Source organism: Diceros bicornis, chromosome 14, assembly GCF_020826845.1.
Source record: "Diceros bicornis minor isolate mBicDic1 chromosome 14, mDicBic1.mat.cur, whole genome shotgun sequence".
Classification (NCBI taxonomy): domain Eukaryota; kingdom Metazoa; phylum Chordata; class Mammalia; order Perissodactyla; family Rhinocerotidae; genus Diceros; species Diceros bicornis.
In genome coordinates this window covers 24,040,575-24,060,001 of record NC_080753.1, presented here as the reverse complement: position 1 = coordinate 24,060,001, position 19,427 = coordinate 24,040,575, and the positions used below count along the sequence as shown (strand labels likewise).

Sequence of the window (19,427 nt, the reverse complement as noted above, 5' to 3'; positions counted from 1 at the left end):
TCCAACAACTGATGGAGGCCAGGAGGGCTTCCACAAAGATGAGGAGGAGAAATCCTAGGACAGCCGTGCAGCAGGTTTAGAGAGCAACCAGGGCAGACTGCAGGCGGAGAACATACCACACAGCAGGGGGTCTCAGGGAATGGACCCGGTTGATGACTGAATGTGTGTGAACCATCTGAGATGACGTTTACACTTTTGGTAGAGAGTTTAGAAAAGAATTAGTGGTGATTACTTAGAAAATAAAACAAACAAAAATAAGACAATTTGGGGGATAATAAAAAATCATACTGAAAGGAAAACATAAGCACCGTATATTCTGTGAAAAATATTCACAGGGTCAGAACATGTAAAATCTGAATATCCATCTTATGGACAGGTGTGATTTGACTATATTGTGAGTTTGGGGCTAGAGGAAGTGGGGGTGGGTGGGAAAGTGATGTGTTAAATGACTCGATTCTCATTTTCATTAATAGGAGATTCATGGATAATATCTAAAACTGGAAAATCAACAAGTGGCAGTATAAGCTTTATTTTTTTCTCTTCCAGAAATATAGAGGTAAATGTCAAAATAAAGAGATAAAAGATTTGAAGTGGATTGGGAGCTGGGGCTTAGAATGAAGGAGCAGGAGGCTGCTTTGGTTTTTCGAGTCTTGTACAATTATTTGCCTTTTTAAACAGCAATCATCACGCACGTCAAATTACTTACTTAAAATCTTTTTTAGAACCACTGCTTCACAAGCTAAATGCTTTTTTGTTTATTTGCCTTTTTCTGTCTTTTTTTTTTTTTTTTTAGTGTTCATAGCAACTTTATTCACATCAGCCAAAAATTAGAAACAACCCAAATGTCCGTCAACGGTGGAATGGATGAGTAAATTACTTTTTCTGCCTTTTAATTCATCACCACATTGCCCTCCAGGAAGAGGCTATCAGTTATGCTCTTCCAACAACTCACAAGAATTCCCTTTTCCCTACACCTCTCCACACAGAATATGATTATCATTTATTTTAATCTTCTTTGCAACTGATGGGCCAACCATTGGGTGGGTCTCCTTTCATTTAGCATTTCTTTGATTATCAGCCATTTTGAACACATGTTCATATATATTATTTGTTCTTTATTCTGTAATGAATTACTTGTTCATATCCTTAGCCCTTTTTAAAATAAAAATGTTTGCTTGATTCTTATTTATTTAAAAGAAAAAGATGTTTGTGTACTAAAGCTAGTAACTCTTTTATCTGGCACATAGGATGGAAATGTTTTTCCTTCATTGCCAGATACTTTTATAATTTATGTCATTTTTGGAAATATCAAATGTGACATTTTTATATGGTAGGAACTAAGGACATTTCCTTTAACGGGAGAAAGAGGAACCGAAGCTGACCGCAGTGGGCAATGATGAAACTGGGCGACCAGTTGATCCATGGGTTGACAGAGAAACAGGAAACCTGGAGGGGAGGGAGAGGTGCAGGTCAGGGGCAGGATGCCTACCAGTTGGGTTTGGTCCCACTGAGGGGAGCCAAGTGGGAGACAGGTGGCCCAGTTGCACAGGGAGAGTCCTGCAGGTGGTGGGTCCACGCTTTGGGGACATAGAGTTGGATAAGACAGTCCGGGGGTCCCCAGATCTGGGGTAGAGGCGCCACCGCAGTGGTGGATCCAGGTGCTAGTAGGTGTCTTCCAGAGGCCCCGGATCTCAGTTGTCATGGAGAAGCAGGAGGAGGTGGGGGGATGCCAGGCTCAGTGGGGAGTGCCCATGGGCCCTGGGGTCTTGGTGGGACTGGGGGCAGCCATTGCTGCTATTCTGACAGTCTTGGCATAGCCCTGAAAAGCGAGGAGGAGGAGGAATTCAGAACATGAAGTACGCGCATTTGCTGACTGTTCCACGCCTCCCCTTTCATCTGACCCTCTTCCCGGCCACACTCCCTTTTCAATCCTTCAAGTCTCTCCTTCTCACCAGATTCTGTCTTCCTCTTCTTCCTGCCCGCACTTTTTCCCCTCAGGACACAGAATGATACAAAGTTCCGGGATGGGAGCTCTAGAGCAGGAAGCTCTGCCCTCCCTAAGAGTTGAGGGGACCCTTAGGAGGAACTTCTGGGTGTGCAGATCTGGTCTTTGATGGAGGAAATGAATACCTGTAAGTGTGTGTATCTCAATATGTCTGTGTGCACACCTGAGGATTACTTATGGAAGACGGCTGAGGCCAGCCTCAAAACTGGGCAACCCAGCTGCTGTGGGTGGACGTGATCCAAGGGCATGAATTTGAAGGTCGAAGGTGATGGTGGCTTGTAACAACCAAATGAGTGGGCAGAGACAGAGGGCGTAAAAGAAAATTTAAACTAGTGTGAGTTACAGGTTCCCTGGCTACTTCTATCCCGCAGCCCCTCTCTCCTGGGAGAGAAGCTCCTCTCTGCTCCATCGGCCCCCAAGCCAAGCCCTGGCCCCACTCACCAGAGCTCTATAGGTCAGGAGCATGAGGAGAGCTATGACCACCAGGACCTTGGTCATGAGAAGTCCACATAACAGAACCACCAGGAAAGTGTTGGCAGGCAGACTGGGAAGGAGAAAGAAGTTTGGTCCCACTGAGGGAGAAGGAAGAAGAAGGGAGGGAGGATCCAGGCGGGGGAACAGCCCCCGAACCCAGCATGGGGCTGGAGGCTGTTTATGGGCCAGACCCACCCTGAACTCACTGGGGTCAGCCACAGGGCCTCCTGCAACAAGATCACAGAACACAGGCACCCTGGGTGGAGGGAGAGATTGGCCAGACAAAAAGGAATGACCAGAGTAGTCATTTCTCTGGGTGACCTTGTCAGGGGGGCCACAGCACAGAGCTCCAACGGATAAGGGACAGAAGGCCTTTGGGTCCCGAGGAAAAAGCAGAGGGAAGGAGCCCCCAGATCTGCAATAGGCAAACCTGGGTGGGGGCCCCTCAGAGGTGCTCATGGAGAATCTCTGAGCCCCGGAAGAGCACTGGACCAGGAGACAGAGGCCTGGGTCCCAGTCCTGCTTCAGCCAGGAAGTGGCCGAGTGACCTTGGACAGGCCTCATTTCCCTCAGTTGTGGAGCAGCACTGATAGACATTCTTCCATTCCTGATAGGTAGCTATTTCCCCACACCATCGCGGGGGAAGTTTAGAGCGACTACTTCACCCCTGCCCGCCAGCTCTGAGCTGAGACCTAGGGACCTTCCAGACCTCCATGCCCCTGGTATCCCCCTTCCTGAATCAGAGGCCACACAAGTCACCTGTTAGCGCTTCCCAGACCCCTCCCTCTGGTGGGACCCCAGACCTACCTGTGCTCAGAGCCACTGCCAGAGGCTGGACTGGTCATCACTGGAAAAGTAAGTGTGACTGATGACAACACAGAGAAGCAACAGCAGCCCAGAGTCCCCAAAGGGAGAGGGGGTCAGCCCCCAGGTCCTGAGAGGAAGAAGGGAGGGGCCCGAGGCAGTCCCTCAGGGCACCTTAGGCCAGGGCTGACTGGGGCCCCAAGAGAAGGAGCCTCTCTCAGAGCTGCTAGAAAGAGAGAGGCAGGGGCTGGGGGAGCCCTGGGCAGAGAGAAGCCTGGTACTGAGCACCCCCCCCCACCCCGCCCCAGGGGCAGGAAGAGCTCAGGAGTGTCCTGTGGAGACGGCACTGCCACTTGACCCAAAGGCCTAGTCCGTTCACCTCAGACTCCTGAGCCCCTTCCAATCCTGCCTCAGACCCAGGTCCAGAACAACCAGCATGTCCAGCCTGGGGGCGACCTAGACCACAGGGTCCCACACACACACTCTGTCCCTACACAGGGTGGCCAGTTCCAGGTCAGGGGTGAGGCTGTGTCTGAGCCAGTGTGTGGACTAGGGTTCTACACCCAGTGGGTCCCCAGTGTGGCTTCTACTGTTGGGGCCAGGACAGCCAAGGATGGAGGTGACAGCCGAATCTGGGGACTGAGGACCTAACTGCCCACAGTTAGTGTGGGAGGGAGCGGGGAGCTGGTGGGATCTGGGCTGAGGGAGGCTGAGGAAGGCGGTGAGTGGCTTTACGTCCCCGGATACCCCAGGAAGGCCCCTTCCATCAGCAAAGAGCTCACCTGAAGTCACCAGCAGGCTGACGTTTTTGAGAACATTGAAAGTGTCCCCAGGACCAGGGTACATTCCACACAGGTAGTGTCCTGCGTCGTTCTTCTTGATGTCTATCAAGGTGGCAGTGAAGAAGCCAGCAGCAGGGTTGTCACACAATAAATAGCGAGACTTCTGAGCCATTGTCTGGGGCTTGGAGATGGTGATTGATGAGGAACAACGACCTGCCGTCCCTTCCTTACACCAGATTTTGCGCTTATACTCACCTTCCTGCGGAGACGAGTCGCATTTCACAGTGACCGCCTGTCCCTGCACTGCATACACCACCTCCTCCTCGATGGCTTGTACCCAGGAGCCTAGGAAAGAAGCCCTCAGGTCAGGCTAAGGAATGGGGTCCAGCCATACCCAGAACGTGACACAACACAGCCCTCGGCCCCAGTGCCACACAGCTCCCAGTCCCACTGTGCCGTAGCCCACTCCACACCTCCCCTCACCTCCTCCTTCCCTCCCTCCCTTGCCCTGTCCCTCTGGATTCACCCTCCTCCCTCTGTCCCTCACCTGAGGCCAGGAGCAGCAGGACCAGAGGCAGGTGTGGGGCCTCCCAGGCCATATTGCCCTCTCCCTGTGCCAGAGTGTGTGGAGCGGGGGGTACAAGGTGACTCCGTGACAGACAGACCCAGGAGCAGGGCCTGACCCTGCCTAGATGCCCCGGCACATCGTGGAGGAAGATTGAGAAAGGAAAGGCCTTGATTGGGTAAGTGGGAGGCCTGCAGGGTGTGTTCAGCAGGCAACGGGAAGGGAGGGGGTCCCCTGGGGGAATCTCCAGCCGCTGGGAGCATCTCTGCCCTGCAGGGGCCTCAGCCCTGCCCAGTCAGACAGCCCAGGCACTGTTGCTGCCAGGCCACCCCTGTCCATCCCCACCCCGCTCCCAGCACTTCCTGGGTGAAAAGAAGAGGGTGCCCTACTTCTTTCAATCTCCCTCCCTTTCACTGCATCCTTCCAGAGCCCTGGCTTTCTCTGCCCACCTCCAACACCCCAGGAAAGGACTGGCTGAAGGCAGGCAGGGACTCAGGGGAGTATTTGAGACCTGATCAGCCTTTAAGACCCTCAGGTCCCCAGGGAGAGCAGAGACCTCCAGGCCTGGAGGTACATAGTTGAAATGACACAGGGCACTCCTACTCCCAGTCTCTCACAGCCCCTGAGAATGCGTCTTAGGAGCCTGGATTCTTTACAACAAATAGGAACCATAGCAAAGCCTTCCCAGGCCATCTGTGTACCTCCAGGCAATTTCCCTGCTTATGTCCACACTCTCTTAACACACTTCTATTACCAGCTCCAAGAAGTACAGCACAGTATTAAACACCACAACGCCAAAGACCAGATTATTTCAGGTGTAATAGTCTCTTTAGTGAGCAGGTTTGTACGCAAAACACATGGACTCTACACGGTATTGGATACAAGTTACATTTCCCTTCCACTGCTGTAGTGAACATTGACTGTGATGTAAATAAACACGAAATAATAAGTGAAAGCTACTAAGGATTTTATCTAAATTGGACCTGGGCTGATTGTGCCCCCGAGCACCTGAACCCTCCACTCCTGACTGCTTATCCCATTGGGGGAACAGCCAGGACACCCGCCTCGGACCTGCCACTCTCTCTCTCCAGGATTCACGGCACCCTGCTGTCTCCCTGGTGCTCACGAACTTTTGTCACAGCGGGTTTTTTAATCAGCGCACTTTGGATTAAACTTTTACAGGCCATAGGAGTGACTATTTGAGTAGTTTGAGTTCAGATCAGGCGGGAAATCTGCACTTTCCGTTTTGAGAGGTTATGCAGGATCTAGGAGACAGAAAGAGAGAGAAGATGGAATTTCAATTTTACGGAAATGAGGTAGAAAAAAAAGAGAAACCTTAGGAAAAAGAGGAAAACTGCATTCACAACTTAGAGTTTACAAAGGCTGGCCACAAGAGTATCTAGTTCAGGAATTCCCAGACTCTTCTGCCTCTTAGGATCACCTGGGGGAGTGTGACAAAATGCCAAAGCCCAGGCTACGACGCAGACCAATGAAATGAGCCCCCTGGGGTGGGACCAGGCATCAGTGTTTCTGAAGCTCCCCATGACATCCCAGTGTGCAGACAAGCCTGGGAACCACTGGTTCACAAAATCCTTGTGAAGCAATGGTCACTATCCCCTTTCACAGTGAGGAAACTGAGGGAGTCCTGATGATTCCTTTAAGGTTCCCCGGTGAATTAGTGGCATCACCCGGGCCCAGGCCTCCTTGGGCAGAGCTCCTCCCGCAGGACAGGAAGCGCAGCCAGGGGAGCTCTGTGGAAGCGCAGCCCAGGCGCGCACCGGGGTGACTGGGCCGGCTGCCCTGCCCCTGCAGGCCAGAGAGCCCTGTGACCGCCAGCCTGTGTGCGCGCAGGTGTGAGCAGCGCCGTGGCTTCTCCCTGATTCTTCCCTTTCCTTCTCCCCGCAGCGTCCCAAGATCACCTTCTTCCCCCATTCTACTCTCTGTGGCCCTCCGTCCCTCTGACTTGCCCTTTACTGTGTGACAAGCGGGACCACCCTTCGCAGCAGTGAGCACTTGGAGGGTGGAGTCACCATTTCCCTCCTCTGTGGTCTCCCCACCAGTGTCGGTGGAGTGAACCACCTCTAGGCAGAGCCGGGGTCTCAGACTCCACAAGAGTGCAGACAGTGCTCAGCATCCAGGCCTTTAGTCCTGTCGGGAGCTCAGTGAGAGCCCCAGGAATGGAAGCTGCAGAGAGAGGGCCCCAAATGAGTCTCTGGTCCCCAATCCTGAGAAGATCGCCTTGTCGCCGGTGCAGCTCTGGAGAGCCAGGAGGAGCCTGAGCCACATGGCTGTGAGGAAACTGGGAGCAGGGAGGTGCCCAGGAAATGTGGGACTAGAGTTCACTGTCCGAATGGCACAGTCTATGGCCCTGTTGGAGGAAACAGCCTTGGATGGCCCTGTTGCCTCTGGAATCCCACTCTGTTGACCTAGAGAGTACCTATCTTCTTCCCCCAACGGGAAGATTCAGGACAAGAGAAGAATCGGGAAGAAGCTGAGACCACATAGTCCCAGCAGAGGTAAGGAAAGGCAGCTGTACCTGCCCACTCCTCCCTCTCAGAATGGCTGCAGGGACAGAGGGGACTCAGTTTCCCTGTCTGTAAAATAGGAATAGGACCCCTTCTCTCCCATCAATCCGTGAGGTCAATAGCTCTGGGTAGACTTCTGATGGCCTTCCCTTAGGTGTTTTTCCTGGGTCTTCCTGCCTGGGGCCCTCTGTTCTGGGTCCCCTGCAGAGGTTCCCACCAGCCCCGGAGAATGCTCAGGGCCAGGTGTCAGAGCTGATTCCGTTCCCAATACCTCCTACCACTCCCTGCCTCCCCAAACACACACACACACACACACACACACACACACACACACACACACACACTAACAGGCTAGTCAGGAGTGAGGCCCTGATTGAGTCAGGGCTCGGTCCACTCGTCCATACTCCTTCCACGCACAGGAGGCATAGCCACATTGCAGCTGAAGACTCTGATGCAGGGATCCTGGTGGGTGACTCTTGCTGTCACATAGGTGGAAGGAGATGAAGATCTGGGCAAAGGAGGCAAGGATTCCAGAACCTGGAAAAGATCTGGAGGGTTTGGTGACAAAGGAAACCACATATTTGAAAGCCATTTATAACTTGCAAGGTTGACTAGAATTTGGGACAGACATGAAACTCTAGCACAATTGCCTCAACTTTCTTATTTATCAAAGTTTTACAATATTTTACAATAGAGAAAAATACAAGTACTCCGAGGGTTTTTTCCTTAATTATACCATTTTTCTCTCTATTTTTTTTCCATCTTGACCATTGCAAGGGTTTACAACATTCGTGTGGGGAACCCTGAGCAGTCATTTAATGACCTGAACCTGCCCCTTACCATGACTCTAACAAGCACAAAAGTTCCCTGTCGGTGAAACCGTTAAGACAAGTCTGGCTCAGGCAGAAGAAGGGACCATCATTCTGGCGTGTTTAGTTTAATCTCAGGTCAGGCTTTTCCCTCCTCGCTCTTCCTCCTTCTCCCCCTTCAGGCTGCCGTCTGCTGAGGTGTGTGTTTCCCTCTGGTCGCAGATAGTGGAGCCCGTGCCCCCCTGCTGTCATCTACCTCGCCAGCCTCGAGACTCCCCAGGCCAGCTGCTCCTCTCACCTCTTCACCATCTTCACTCCTGAATACAAGAAAACTCCACCTGATCAGGGCGTGTTATCTTTTTTATATATTGTTGAATGCAGTATGCTAACATTTTGTTCAGGATATTTGTGGTCATGAAGGATATTGGTCTGTCATTTTTGCGTCTTCACAGTTGTTTTTCTGCTTTTTGTATCAGGGTAAGTCTGGCCTTATAAGATGAGTTGGGATGTGTTCCCTATTTTCTTAGAGTTTAAATGTGGCATTATTTCTTTCTTAAATATTTGTGGCATTTTGTCTTGCTAAAGACCATATTCCTCAGCCTCTCTTGAAGCTAGAGGCCCAGACGGCTTCACTGGCAAATTCTGTCACATATTTCTATGTCTGAAATGGTTACTGTTTATATGGATTATTTATTTATTTATTTATTTATTTATTTATTTATTTATTTATTTTGTGAGGAAGATTAGCCTGAGCTAATATCCGATGCCAATCCTCCTCTTTTTTTTTTTTTCCCGAGGAAGATTGGCCCTGGGCTAACAACTGTGCCCATCTTCTTCTACTTTATGTGGGACACTGCCACAGCTTGGCTTGACAAGCCGTGCATTGGTGGGCGACCAGGATCCGAACCCTTGAACCCCAGGCCACCAAAGCAGAGCGCACGCACTTAACCACTACGCCACAGGCCGGCCCCAGATTATTATTTATTGTTTAATTTTTAATTTAATTAATTTTGTTTAATTTATTGCTTAATGTTTAATTAAAAATTGGCTATCACAATACTCTAGTATGATTTTCCGCCTACGGCTTACTCTTATTATAACTATATTATTGTTTGTTTGTTTGTTTATTAATTTCCTGTCTCCTTTCTGCCAAACACCCTTTTCTGAATATAAGCTCATGAGAGCAGGAAACTTTGCTATTGTTTATTGGTCTAGTCCCTGTGTCTAGAACAGTAGGATCTCAGTAAATATTTGTTGAATGTATGTGTGAATGAATGAATAAACTCTGACAGAGATTCTTTGCTTGACCAAACTTTAGTCAGGATCCTGAAACTTCTCCTAAGCCCATCTGTGCACTTCCTCGTAAAATCCAGTTTTAGCAAGAACCCTGCTAAGTCAGTTCAGCAAGAGTCCCTCACCCTCAATATCTGATCAGGTTCCTCATCCTCCACCATCCCCAGGTCATGTCTGATCACCCTGACCTGTCTTCAGAAAAGAACTCTGTTAGGTCTGTCTCGCCAGAATCCCTCTTACCATTAATGTTTCCTCTTAGTAATTTTCCATCCGCTGACCCCCACCTGCTCCCTGGCTATGAATTCCCACTTGTCCACGCTGTATTGGGAATTGAGCCTGGTTCTACACTGAGGTCTCTTTTCCCCTCTTCGAATAGTCCTGAATAAAGTCTGATTTTACCACTTTAACTATTGTCCTGCTCTGATTTTCCTTTGACAACTCTCCTTTTGTTCCTATGGGCTTTCAGCTAATACCCTTGAGTTTTTCAAGTAGATAACTACATAACCAGCAAATAGTGGTAATTGGGCCTATTATTTTACGTTTATATACCCAATGTTATTTTCTTATGTGATTACATTTGCTGGTACTTCCAGAAACATGTTAAACAATCCTTTTGATTATTGAGCATTATTATCTTGATCCCAATTTTTAACATTTCCCTCCTAGTGTGATTTTAGTTCATTAATTCAATAGATCATTTCTTTTTCTCCTAAGAAAGCAATTTCCTATTTATAGAGTAGTGAAATATTTATCTAGAATGGATGCTGAATTTTACCAAATGTCTTTCTGCCACCTATCAATATGTTCACATGGTTTTCTCCTTTGATTTATTGAAATAGTATCAAACATTGACTGAACTTTGATAGTCACACACATTTGTAGTCACATAATACAGGCTATTTGGTCATGATATATTATTCTTTCCATATAACTCTGTCTTTAATTTGCTAATATTTTATTTTGGATTTTGGGCCCTTTTTGTCAAGTTTTTACAAGAGGAATTTAAAATTTTTCTTTATCTTGTTGTAATCCACCAGGAAACAGGTTTCACTTTTTTGCTTCTTTGTAACAGTTGAAGTTGGATGACCATCATCTGTCCCTTGGAGGCATGTTAGGACTTGCACCTAAAGGCACCTGGGCTGGCAGGTTTTTAACACCCATATCAGTATCATCTATGGTTAGTTGTCAACTGATGATTTTAATATCTTGACCTAATTCTGTTAACTCATATTTTCATTAAAAAAAGTCGACTTGTGGAAGGCAAAAAATATGGCTGCCAAAGATTTGTATTCACTTCATAATCCCCAGAACCTGTATAACCCTATATGGCAAAAGGTGTGATGAAATTAAGGATCTTGAGAGGAAGCCTTTATCTTGGATTATCTTGTGGGTCCTAAATGTAATCATGTGTATCCTTGCAAGAGAAAGGCAGAAGGAGATTAGACTCACACAGAGAAAGCAATGTGATAACCAAGGCAGAGGTTGGAATGATGTGCCCATAAGCTTAGGAATGCCGACAGCCAGCAGCAGTTGGAAGAAACAAGGGATGGATTCTTCTCTAGAACCTCTGGAGGGAATGTGGGCCTGCCAGCACTTTGATTTCAGACTTCCTTTCTGCAGAACTGTGAGAGAATAAATTCTTGTTGTTTTAAGTCACCCAGTTTGTGGTAATTTGTTACAGTAGCCCTAGGAAACTAATACATCATCTAATCAGGGTTTTTATTGTTTGTAATTATAGAATTACATTAATTCATTAATTCATATGTTTTCTAATATATTTCATATTTGTTATTTTGACTAGTTTGTCATTCCTAAGGGAACATATATTATTTCCTTTTAAAAATCTTTTTCCAGCAGCATATTTATTCATTTAATTTAATTTAAATTTTTTCACCTTTCTGGATGAACATTCTTGTTTTTATCATATCTTTATATTGTATATTTTATGTGTACACATACTCAAGTATAAATATGTTCTTGTAAAGTATTTAACATTTTATGCATGTTAAATTTATACTAATTGCATAGGTATAAATTTATTATTTTGTGACAACTAAATATATACAAATCGTAAAATGAATAATTAAATTATTATAAATAATAGAGAGAGTATTAATTTAAGTATAATATCTATATACAAAAATTAATTACACATATATTCACAAAAACAAAGTATGATTTTATAAAGACATCATTTTTGGTCATCTTTCTCACCAGAATGCAATAATTATTTAAATTTATCTCTCTTTAGACTTGTCTCAGCGCTTACCACCACCATTTGTTGGCTCCTTAAAAGAATTAACTGTCAGTGAATTGAAGTCAATATTCAAATCATTTCTTTCCAAGAAGGGTGTTAGTTTCTATTGTGTGTAACACCGTCTGGTTGTCTCCACAAATTAAGGATAACTTCATGAGACATAAGAGCCTTAGGTGACAATGCTTCCCCTTGTTCTCCACAGAAATTGATTTCATGTCTTCTGATGTTTGGTGTTGCAGCCGAAATCTCTGAAGCCAAAGAGACCTGTTAGACATCCCTTTGGAAATAACTTCTCTTCCTTCCAGTCCTGAAGCCTGTAGGATTTGCCTGGAGAAATGTGATAGGCCTCGCTACTGCTGATCAGTATTTGATTCCCCTTTTCCTCTGGATGGATGGAAGGATCGTGTTTCTCAGCTCCTTGATGATCTGCCTGGACAGTGAAACGTGAGTGGAAGTGATGTGTCTCACTTGCGGCAGAACCATGTAAGGGCCAGCGCTCAACTCTCCAGCACTCTCTTCCCTGTCGTGACAACCAGAGAAGCAGGCGTTGACATGCAGGTCTGTAAAATCAATGCACCTCAAATGCTGAACTGACCCACAGAGGACTCCTACGCTGGACAGTCACCCGGTCGTGTGATGGACTTCACAGGAGCAAGGAAAAACGTTATTTGTGTGAACCCACTGAATTGGGATTATTACTCCAGCAAAATCTGGCCCACGCTGGAAGATACAGTCCACACGTCTTTCAGTGATAATTAACAGAGCATCACGTATGTTATCTGTCACTTCAGAAAATCTTTCTTCCATGAAGCCTATATTTGTTGCTTGTGTTCTCATTCTTCTGACCTTTCCTTCAGATACACCATTGTACATTGGCTGCCTCTCCCTTCTTTGTCATCTTCCATTTCTAGGGTCAGCAAACGTTTTCTGTAAAGGGCCAGATGGGAAATATCTTGTGCTTGTGGGCATATGATCTCTGTTCCAACTACTCAATCCTGCCATTGCAGCATGAAAGCTTCCATAGATAACACAGAAATGAAGAAGCATGTCTGCATTGCAATACAATGCAATGCAGAAATGAAGATTTACAAAATCAGGTGGCAGGCAGGATTTGGCCCAAGGGCTCTAGTTTCCCAAGCCCTGCTCTAAAAGGGGAGAGTAAACAAAGAAAGAGTTAGACATGGGCTCAGGAGAGAGCACTTTCAACAGCGGATGGGGGCCAAGGGAATTTGCAAGGAGACGGCGAAGGGATATGTCAGGGAAGTAGCTGTGCTGAAAGCCCAGAAGAAAACAAGTCCAGATTGAGACAGGAGGACATTAGACTACATGGAGGTGGGCTGGAGGAACAAAACCAGTTTATGAACTGATATGTTTAAACAAATTAAGATGAAATTTACATTTTGAGGTAGAGTCTAGAGATGAATTAATGATGGTACATAGACTCTGAAGTAAATAAAAAAAGAGGCAGTTAACTTCATGGAAAATAAGAAGTTGTACCAAAAAGGAAATGTAATCATAATAAACTATGACTGGGCTATGAAAAATATATACATGATCATGAAATATCAAACCTAAAAATTAATTTTACTTGTAACTATAATTGACTATATGGGAAGAATAAAGGTAAGGGGAAAGGGATAGACATGAGAGGGCTGTGAAAAAGGAACAATCCTCATCTTCCATAGTACACCTCTACTGGAAAATACCTAAAACTGTAAAATAGACAAATATCAATGTAAGAATAAATATGAAAAATACTTAAAATTGACTCCCTAGGGGGAAAGGGAATTTGGGTATAGAGTGTAGGGCATAGAACTGCTGCATTTTTATTAATATGAGTTTATAACTTATAATTTTTGGAGCTACAAATTTTGAAAATATGTATATGCATTATTTAATGAAATTTTAAAACTAAATAGTACTGCAACAATAGCCATTGTACCCTTTTTCAATTCCTAGATTTAGAATTGCTGAGTCAGAGATGATTTCTTTTTTAAAATGGATTCTGATTACTCTCACCACACTGCCTTTCAAAAAGGCGATAACAATTTTTTTTACCCAGCAGAATATGCAATTGCCTTTTGCCTAAAATTTCCCCAACCTTGGTTATCATCATTTATTTTAATTTTTGTCAGTATGAAGAGAAGGGTGGTTTTGCATTTATTTTAATGATATCCACTTTGAATATAGTTTATTAACATTGTTCATTTATATTTCTTCTGTAGAAAGTTACCTGCTCAGAGGCTTACCCCCTTTTTCTATTGAAATATTCATTTTCTCTCATTATTTAAAAGACTTGTTTATATATGAAGCCTAATAACCCTTTTCCTGCCAAACAGGAGAGAAACATTTATTCACAACTGTGATTTGCTTTTAAATATTATCATATCTTTTTATAATGTCCAAGTTTTAATTTGTATATAGTATGACCTACCATTTTTCCCTATGTAGTTTCTGGCATTGAGATCGTAATTTGAAAGTTCTGCTCCACCAAAAACTTACATAAATTTTATTTTTATTTTCTTTTAGAACTTTCCTGTACTGCTATTTCCTGTCTACATATATAGAATTAAAAGTCAAGCAAACATGATATGTGGATGTTGATTATTAATGATGACGGACATTAATTGGGGAGATACCATCTAATAACAGGCACTTCCATAAATGTTTAGAAGGGTTTACTCATTTATTCCCAGTGTAGTCATATTAGGGATCCATTAATATTTATTTAAGAAAGGAGGAAACTGAGACTTTTAGAGGGTTTAGCAGTTTGCTCAAATATTTTAGAGCCTTGAAGAGGCAGAGCAGGAACCCAAAATAGTGGTCTCGAGAGCCCTAGTTCTTTAGAGCATGACTTGATGACTCAGATGCCTTGGAATCTAAAATTCAGGGAGTGTAGGTATGGGTCTGATACACCTCTAGAGAATACCCCGTCCTGTTCCACTGTGGGGACAATTCCGGGCCCAACAGAAGTATGAATCTGACATGCCCCCCTTGCTGCCTACCTTTTATTTTTTAAATGATGAGCACTTTAAGGACAATAAACATTAGAGATGTTGTAACTCCCTTAATAGATCTATACGGTGCAGAAATATTTTTTAAAAATGAAAAGAAGCCGGAATTCTTTTAATAATAATAGCTAATATTTATTAAGCACCAAGTTTTTACATATACTATCTGATTCAATCTTCACAATAATTTCGTGAGCTAGATACTGTCTTCTCCATTTTGTAGGGGATAGAATCGAAACTCAAGTCTGTCTGATTCCCTGGGTGCGCTCCTAATGGCTCTCGGTGCACTGGCTTCAGTGAATTTGCTTAAGATGAATTTTCTTTAGCCACACTGGCAGTGGCCTGCCCTGGAGTCCCCGGGATGAGCACCCGGAGGAAGGCCCCCACCTCAGACCCCAGAAACAGCAATGACAAGGGTGTTAGTGGCAAACCATCCCCTTCCTCTGTTCAATGTACCTGGAGAGCACGGGATGCCCCTGAAGGTGTCTGGACAAGCCCAGGCTCAGCACAGAGGCTCTGCAGGGGTCTTGGCAAGATTTCTCCGGGTTGGAGCAGGGCCTGGCGGTGTTCTTTCTGCTCCACTGTGGGGATCTTTTCTGCAGAGTTCTCTGCGGACCCAAGGCCTCTGCCCAGCCAGAATCCCGAAGACCCCTGACCACGCCCTTCACCAGCTCCTCTACCAGTCATCAAAGGCTCTTGTCCCCATGACACTTCTGGTCACAAGTTTGTCTAAAGCCCCTCTCTGCAGGCTTATCTCCTGAGTAGTGTGTTCTCACTGCTTCCCTGTGCGTTTGTTCAAATTGTACCATCTTCACAGACTTGCAGAGAATCCCCTTACCACAGCAGGGCACTGGGAGGCCACATTGCGAGTCCTGCCCTGGGGCAGTCACCACACACCCCTCTGGCGCTGGCCTCAGGGAGACCAGACTGCTGGGTCCTCTGCTTTGCCCATTTTCCCCATTCTACCTTGCCTGCCGTTTAACATACTTTTTAACATAATATTTAAAATATTATATATACAAGCAATATATGAATATATGTCTATAAAAGACTTTCTATGAAAAACAAACACTGCAGTAGTATACAGTTGAGTTAAAGTTCCCTTCACCTCTCCTTCCCTGACACTCATCGTGCTCCTTCTTCTCAGAAGGTACCCCTGCTCTTCAATGGATGTGTAGCTTTCCAGACAATTTCTGTGTTTCTACAGATACAGGCTTATGTGTGCAAACAAATGTACAGTCCGAGTTCATTTCGCTTTACATAAGTGGGATTATTCTGCAGCAACCATTAAATTTAACAAGATATTCGGAGACTGAGCTGTGTTCACATGTAAGATGTGCCCCCATCTCTGTGAACTGCTAATGGCACTGTCCGAAAGAGGTGCACCGTGAGTCATCTTATTATTTCCCTGTGGGGCCACTATGACTTTGCTAAACTAACATTTGTGAAGTGAAGCACAGGGTGCTGGAGGGTGAGCCCGGGTTCTACAAAAGACCACAACAGAAAGAGTAATAGACAATTTTACCACTCACAGGTCCTGGAGGAAGTACCTAGCACGCCTCGAGGTGCCACACGGGCAGGTCAAGGCAGGGTGCAGACAGAGAGGGTCAGGACCTGGAGCACAGGCCTTGATTAGGATCCATGGGTAGTGTGCTTTGGGGTTCCCAGGCTAAGGCCGGATTGGTCAATTCAAACCAAAGAGAGGCCGGGTTCGGTAAGGGGAAGGCCCTGGGAGGCAGGAGAGGCTGTAGATCACAAGTGCTGTTGAGGAAGTCAGGTCGGGAACTTCCATTTGCGTGTGACTCCGCAGGCTGCCGTCTAGCAGGGGGCTAGTGTCTGGTGAAGGCCCCTGCAGGCTGCTTGGCCAAACGACACGGATGCCAAGGCAACAATCCCACAGAGTAGCTTAGCTAAACTCTCCACAGGGGCTCACTGTTAGAAACAATGGGCCATGACCATCCTTGTACACGTCCTTTTGTGCCCATGTGTGTACTTCTCAGGGATGAGTACCTAGAAGCGGAATTAGCAGGTCAAAGAATGCACATGGCAAACTTCACAGATCCTCCCTATTCGCCTTCACAAATGCTGAATGATTTATATTCCCACTACGAATATAATATCTGCTTCCTCGCACCCTCACCAACACTGGATACGAGCAATCTTTTTAAAGATTTGTCAAATTAATGAATAATATTGCAATTTGCTTTCATTTGTAAGTGCCTGACTAGTAAGAAAGTACAATGTCTTCGTAAATATCTCTGAGGGTATTTATTGCAATTATTTGAAGTTTCTCTCCCGTTCCGTGAAGTATTGCCATTAATTCTAAATTCGGGTGCTTGTGTTGAATCTTTACCTTCATGCTATTCATTTTTCTCAACTGTGTGAGCTATTTGATTGTCAAATAGTATTAATGATCAAAGGAATTGAGGTCATATCTTCCTGCCCGCATTGTGGGCTGTTGAGCCTTCTGCTTCTGACATTCTAATTTTTCTGATCTTAATTTTTAATCCTTAGAAATCTAATCTGTTGATGGTCACCTTTCTTAACTTGGATTTACCTTTTTTTTTAATTGGCTGGTAGAGAAAAATGCCAGTGGTCTGGGTCGGCCACGCTGTTCCCTCCTTACTCCACCTCCCCACTCCCCCACTCCCCCCGCACGCTTAGATGTGCAGCCATTAATATCTAAGCGCAGAAGGAAACACACACCAGCTGCCTTTTCAAGACAGTGGGGTTTTCTCTGGGTTTGCAGAGGCGCATTTGAGCTGGAAGAGGCAGAGATGGGACGCCACACCAGGCTGGGCCTTGAGGAGGCTAGCATGCATTTCCTGTGGAGTGGAAATCCCCAGGAGGTTTCTGAGAAGGGGTGGAGCAGTGTCTGCCTCTGCCCAGGAGGAATACACCAGTGGCCATCTGGAGAGCCCCTGGGGAAGTCGAGGCTGAGAGTGGGGAAGCAGGTAGGGACAGACTCACAGATACGGGTGTGAGGTGGGGAGAGGAAAAGGAGGGAAGAGAGGGGAGGCAGAGGAGAACCGGAGCTGACAGAGGTGGTGGTCTGGGTGATTGATGAACCTAGAAGCAGGAGGAGGAGATCTGGAGGAGGAGCCTTCTAAGGTTGGGGGGAAAGAGGCTGAATTGGGTTGGGCCCCCCCCCGATTGGGGCCTTGGACAAGATGCGCAAGGAGTGTTCCAAAAGGAGTGGATCTGCGTGCTGGGGAGGCCTGGGTGCCACCACAGCGGTGGATTCAGGGCTGGGAGGCATCTCCCGCAGGCGCGGCTGGCCCTTTCCTCAGAAAGGATCACAGTGGGCAACAGCGGGGGGCAGACGTGGGAGGGTGGGCATTACTCCTGGGGCCTAGGCTGAGCTGGGTCCATCAGAAACCTGCTACTGCCCTCAAAACATTCTTATGGCCCTAGGGAGTGAGGAGAAGGAATTTCACAAAGTGAAGTGTATGCACTGCCTGGTCCTGCTTCTCTCAAGCCTGCCCACCTCTCCAGGTTTCAGTCGGTCCCTGAGCAGCTGACTTCTGGTCGTCAGATCTGTTGTTTTGAAGAAGTGAATGAGATATAAGTATGTGTCTGTGTGAGTGTGGGTACATATGGGCAAGGGGCCTAAGAGTTTGAAGAACTAAACATTGGGAACCCCAGAACCTCCAACCCCCTTCATCTATCCCATTGGGGGAACAGCTGAAACACAACCACAGGGCACTCCACATCTTCTCATTGGGATTCATGCACAACCGTAATGTTCTCACTTGCACTTTCCATGTAGTGAGTTTTCAAATTGGACAGTGCATTTTGGATAATTTTTTGCAAGTTGATTGAATATTTGAGTACCAAGAATAGTAAAAAAAAAAAAAAAAAAAGGGTTCCCTCTCCCCATCCTCAGAATTTATCTTTGTGGCAATGTGCCCCCACAAAAGGCTGTGTTTCTCAGCCTCTCTTGAAACTGCGGGTGGTCGTGTAACTAAGATCTGGCAATGATCTGTAAACAGAAGTGTCTTCTGTGCTTTTGCATAAGATCCCGTGAAAACGTTACTGGGTCCATCTCTTTTCTCTCATGTCTGTTTTCCTCCCCGCTGCTGTCTAGCAGGAAGACGTGATAACTGGAGCCTGAACAGCCACCCAGAGCTATGTGGTGAACTTGGGAATGGATGCCCTGTGTGGTGAGCAATAAGGTGGAAGGGTTGTGGGTCTCTGGGATTCTGGAGCCAACTTGCTAGCCTTAGATTCCCTATCTCTGAACTTTTATTGAAAAAGGAAGAGACTATGTTGCATAACTTTATTTTAAATTATTTGTTACTCCCAGGTGAACCTCTGACTCACTGATAAAATGGCTATAGCGTTTCAGTCAGCTATTGCTACAATAATGCTGCATAACAAACCCCCCAAAACTCCGGGCTTGAAACAACTTTCATTGATTCTTGCACGTGCATCTGTGGGTTGGCTGAGGGTCAGCGGCTCTAGGCTGGGCTCAGCTGCACTTGGCTTGGAGTGGCATGCAAGAAGAAAAGTAACAGCGAAATGTAGACACCGTAACTGGTGTTTACCTAACGCCAGAAAGCGGTTACCTCTTCCTATGTATGTCCGGCTTTGCGGCTTCACTGCTTAGGAGAGTGAAATGGGCTCCTTTCATTGAAATCAAGACACAAGTTTGATTCATTAATTGAGAGCTCTGGAATCCTTATACAGCCTCATCCCCCAAAACATGCAACAAACAGGCCCAGTGGACAAAATAGACCCTCTAATCATTCAATGACAACGCAACTCTCAAAACTGGACTGTACCATACGATATGGAGGAAATTTTGGCTGATTGAGTTAGAACCTGTGTGTCTTGTCTCACATTCCACAACCAACCAACCTGCCTGTATGTACACCAGTCCTTTACTGCTTCTATTCACTC

At 46.0% G+C, this 19,427-nt stretch overlaps 1 protein-coding gene across 1 annotated transcript; it reads right to left on the bottom strand.

Annotated features, from left to right (window-relative positions):
• Positions 1–788: 788 nt before the first annotated feature.
• LOC131413428 (trem-like transcript 4 protein) lies at positions 789–4,753 on the bottom strand. The gene is made up of 5 exons (XM_058553954.1): positions 4,613–4,753; positions 4,066–4,410; positions 3,287–3,326; positions 2,447–2,549; positions 789–1,819 (listed from the first exon to the last, which is right to left on the bottom strand). The coding sequence occupies exons 1-5, from the start codon at positions 4,662–4,664 to the stop codon at positions 1,736–1,738; spliced, it is 624 nt and encodes a 207-aa protein (XP_058409937.1). The 5' UTR covers positions 4,665–4,753; the 3' UTR covers positions 789–1,735.
• Between the last annotated feature and the right edge of the window lie 14,674 nt (positions 4,754–19,427).

Coding starts and splice junctions, on each gene's coding strand:
- LOC131413428 (XM_058553954.1), bottom strand. CDS start 4,664: ATGGCCTGGGAGGCCCCACACCTGCCTCTGGTCCTGCTGCTCCTGGCC. Junction 4,411..4,612: donor CCTGCTGCTCCTGGCCTCAG/GTGAGGGACAGA, acceptor CTTCTTTCCTAG/GCTCCTGGGTACAAGCCATC. Junction 2,550..3,286: donor GGCAGTGGCTCTGAGCACAG/GTAGGTCTGGGG, acceptor TCTCCTTCCCAG/TCTGCCTGCCAACACTTTCC.